The following is a 3,682-nucleotide window of genomic DNA, read 5'->3' as shown; positions in this document are numbered from 1 at the left end:
CGCGCTCGGGGCCGCGCACGGAGCGCCGTCCGCACCCCGCAGTCACCCCGTGCAGGTGCCCCAGCCTGCTCCTCCTCCCCGGCCCGCGGGGAACCCCGTCCACCCGCACAGGTGCACCCGCGATGGGGGCCGCACTCACCCCTTCCAGACCCGCCTTCCAGGGGGGCCCCCCAACTTCCCCGGCGGGGGGATCCTCCACTGCGACCGTCCAGGTCACCAAGGGCCGCAGCCCCAGGCCTAGGCCGAAGCCCCGCGCACACAGCCTGGCCCCTGCCCTTTGTCTGCCGCCTACCTAGGCGCTCGGGGCATCACTCACTCCTGCAAAGTTGGGGCTGCTCCCGTCCCCCAGACCCTGCCTCCTGTCCTCCTCCTCACTACAAACCCCCGCAGGGCTGGCCACCCTGCAACTGACACATCCAGAGCCAGCTCTGTGCTCAACACCCCGACACACACTCCATCTGAACCGCCAAGGATGCTTTCTCTAAGTCCCCAAGGCTTCCTGAGGGTGCAAAGGGCACTGGATGCAAGCGGAAAGGGCCTTTCTCAAAGGCTTTGTTTTTGCACGTTTAAAATAAAAACTAAAGGTGGAGACCACTGGGGAATGCCCTTTTCCGTTCCCGGGCACTTCCTCTCCTTCAGATCTGGTTCACTCTGGAGACCGGGGTCTGTTGACAGTCGGCTGAGATCTGTGCATCTGGACTGGGGGTCCCTTTTTGATAAACTCTAAATAAGCATCTCAGTTGTGAAACATTTCTCTTTGCTGTTTGACCCACCACTGTACAGAACAGTTTTCCAATTCTTAACCTGTCCTGTAAAAAAACATGCGTACAGACCTATATACACAGGCAAAAATATCATGCCTGAGCACAAGACAGAATACTGACTTGACTTCTTGCCAACTCAACTTCCATAAAAGTCACTTTCTTTAATGCCTAAAAAGTGACAGCTTTATCCACTCCCATCTCTAAGACAAATATTCACATCATTTCCATAAAAATGACAAAAGATTTGCAAGAGTAACTCATTCATAAGACCTTGCAGAATAATTCTTGCTCAGACCACTTTCAGTAGGGACTTGCCTGGATCCATGGAATAGAAACCACTTTCCAATGTACAGGTAAGAACCTGTCTGGCCATTCAGCCTTCAGGTTCACGCTAGCTTCTGACATTTGTGTCTCCTGACATTTGCGTTTCCCGATCTCCAGACGGTAGGTATAAATAATGCCAATCTAGATTCAATTCTTTAGTGTTTTCCAAGGTTCACTGTTCCTCTCTACTTTTTACTTTTACAATTAACATGGTGCTGTTAGTTGCCATTGAATTCTGAACGTGTTGTCAACTCAAGCATGTGAGGTTAAGAACTGTGCTTCAAAGGGGTTTTCAAAGCTGTGACCTTCTGGAATCGGACTGCCAGGCCGGCCTGTCCCCTGGGTGGGTCAGAAATGCCAATTTGCCAAGTAATAGTGGAGTACTTAACTATTTATTTGTGCCACCCAGGGGCTTCTCCTATTAACTTCAGCTCTGCTTCAACATAAACAGCCACTTTTTTTCAGCAACACAGTCAAGACTTTAAGTTACTATTCCCTACACTCCCTCTCCAAAGTCAGCCTTACAGATAAAAATCGCTCCTACTCAACGCTCCCTACCTTTCATTTTCTATACCCACCATCTCTTTCCTGGCCATTTTCAAATAAGTTTCTAGAACTTTCTTGGCATAAATAGACAAATTTATTTAGTCTAATGAGAAAGAACCCTCTCTGTAATTTGCTGACATAAGGCATGGACCATTTCACATCTGGCACCTATGTCTTTACCCCTAAATATATTCACGAACAGGAGCAGAGATACCCAGCAAATTAGAAAATTATCTAATGACTTGAGCCAAATATCCTGCCTTAGGCAGAGCAGGCCAGAGCTGCTCAAGGGAGGAGGAGAGAGTCCAGAGTCGGCCCTGGAAGGTCCTGGGGAAAGCAGATGGGTTCTGGGAGACCCCTTACCTCAGAGAGTTTATAAACCAGGGCTGGCCAAGACTCCAGGGCAAGCAGAGATGCAGTCAAACCAAGCCTCAAAAATGAGGACACTCTTACAGACACATCCGGCCCATTCCACCAAATTTCCACATTCTTTAAAATGAAAACTCATTCCCCATCAGCACGTCATCAACTTTTCAAATTTCAAAGTCAAGGAGCATGAAAAAAAAACCCAAACTCTTTAACCAAGATCTACTACTACTCAGCAGAAAGTATGCAAGTCCCTCTGTTTTATTTTCAGTTCTTTCAGAAAAGCATCCCTTGCTAAGCCACCAAGGGGATTTTTTTTACTGTCTTCCTAGCAGACCACTTTCTTGTTATCTGTCCACCTGGGAGCTGAAGGGTTTAGACCAAGATATGCAGGGGCCCCAAACACTATGTTAAGGGTCATGAAATCAGAGGATATTCCTGGGGGATGACAGAGATCAAAAAATAACTTTCTCTCTAGAAAGGAGTAAGGAAGGATAAAGAGCCAACTTTATACTTCTACTTGGAGTAAGGGGGAAAAAGTTAACATTTTAACAACTGAAGAGAATAAACAGCATGAAAAAGCAAGTGACCCTAAATTTTTATAAAGGAAAGAATTTATGGGGGAGGGAACCCCAAATAACCCTACAACAACTGTTTTACAATCATCTCTCCTTCATTCATTTATCTCAGCTCTCCAAACCAGAAAAGTCGCTTTTCAATTCCATCAGAATCCCAGTTCCTCTTCCAAAACTGTCTATCCCACGACTGTTATTTATTCCTTATGCAATTTTTGGAGAAAGTTCCACTCTTCGGAGAACCTTAAGTGCAACAGGTGAGGGGGAACCCCACAGAGACAAGGGTGCTGTCTGGGCAAGTATTAGGAATTAACCAGCACGATGACAGCGCTCCGAGAGGGTCATGGGTTAGGGAGGAATAAACCAGGATGAAATCTAGATTGGGGGGTGGGGGTCGTCTATGATTAGAAGGCCTGACAATTAGGACAAAGTTCAGTAAGAAATGGGAGAGACGCAACCTCCAGCAGCTGCATGTGGACAGTAATTACAAAGCAAACAAGACGCCATGGAGAAAAGCATGCTGGCTTTCAAGGCCCCCTGTTCCCCATTTTAAGAGCAGAAACCATGAGGGGTGCAGGCGGGCACCCTGAGGAGGATGGCTGGAGAAAGGGGCACACAGGTGGCCTGGGGCACGGCCCTTACCTCTTGGCGCTGGTGGAGAGGAGTTTGGAGTTTTTACTCATGCTGACTTTACTCTCCTTCTTCTTGGGGGTGTTTGCTTCCTTCTCGGTCTGCTGGTTGGAGGACGATGATGAGGAGGAGCTGGTGCTGGCCCTCGAATCGTCATCCGACATAGCGAACCCCCCACCCCACCCCGCAACCGGCCCCTGCAGGAGGGAAAACAAGACAGACACCCGTGAGCCATGCGGGCGGGGTTCAGAGGGGGGATTCTGGGGGGCTGTCAGGGCCACGTGGGGCAGGGGTACAGCAGGCTGCCCCCCGCTTTTCAAAGTCCCCAGGCCCACGAAGGCGTCTGCAAATCGGACGCAGGGTGTGTGTTTATTTCGGGCCCCTAGCACGGGGCACGGGGGAGGGCAGTGCGGAGCCCCGTGGGCGCCCCTCCCCGGCCCCCGGGGGTCCCCTCGATCAAGGGGATCCCCCCTCTCA

The 3,682-nt window shown here is 49.9% G+C and overlaps 1 protein-coding gene across 2 annotated transcripts in view; it reads right to left on the bottom strand.

The window, feature by feature from the left end:
• Nucleotides 1-3,369, bottom strand: part of UBE2E1 (ubiquitin-conjugating enzyme E2E 1) — an 80,258-nt gene extending 76,889 nt beyond the window's left edge. For both annotated transcript variants that reach the window (XM_006883343.1, XM_006883344.1), the window contains exon 1: nucleotides 3,218-3,369. In XM_006883343.1, the coding sequence (XP_006883405.1) occupies nucleotides 3,218-3,369 (152 nt within the window). The remainder of the gene's footprint in view (nucleotides 1-3,217) is intronic.
• Nucleotides 3,370-3,682: the final 313 nt, after the last annotated feature.

The sequence above is a fragment of the Elephantulus edwardii genome, unplaced genomic scaffold (genome assembly GCF_000299155.1).
Source record: "Elephantulus edwardii isolate Elephantulus edwardi_28Jun2011 unplaced genomic scaffold, EleEdw1.0 scaffold00027, whole genome shotgun sequence".
NCBI lineage: Eukaryota > Metazoa > Chordata > Mammalia > Macroscelidea > Macroscelididae > Elephantulus > Elephantulus edwardii.
This window is presented reverse-complemented; position numbering and strand designations above follow the sequence as displayed.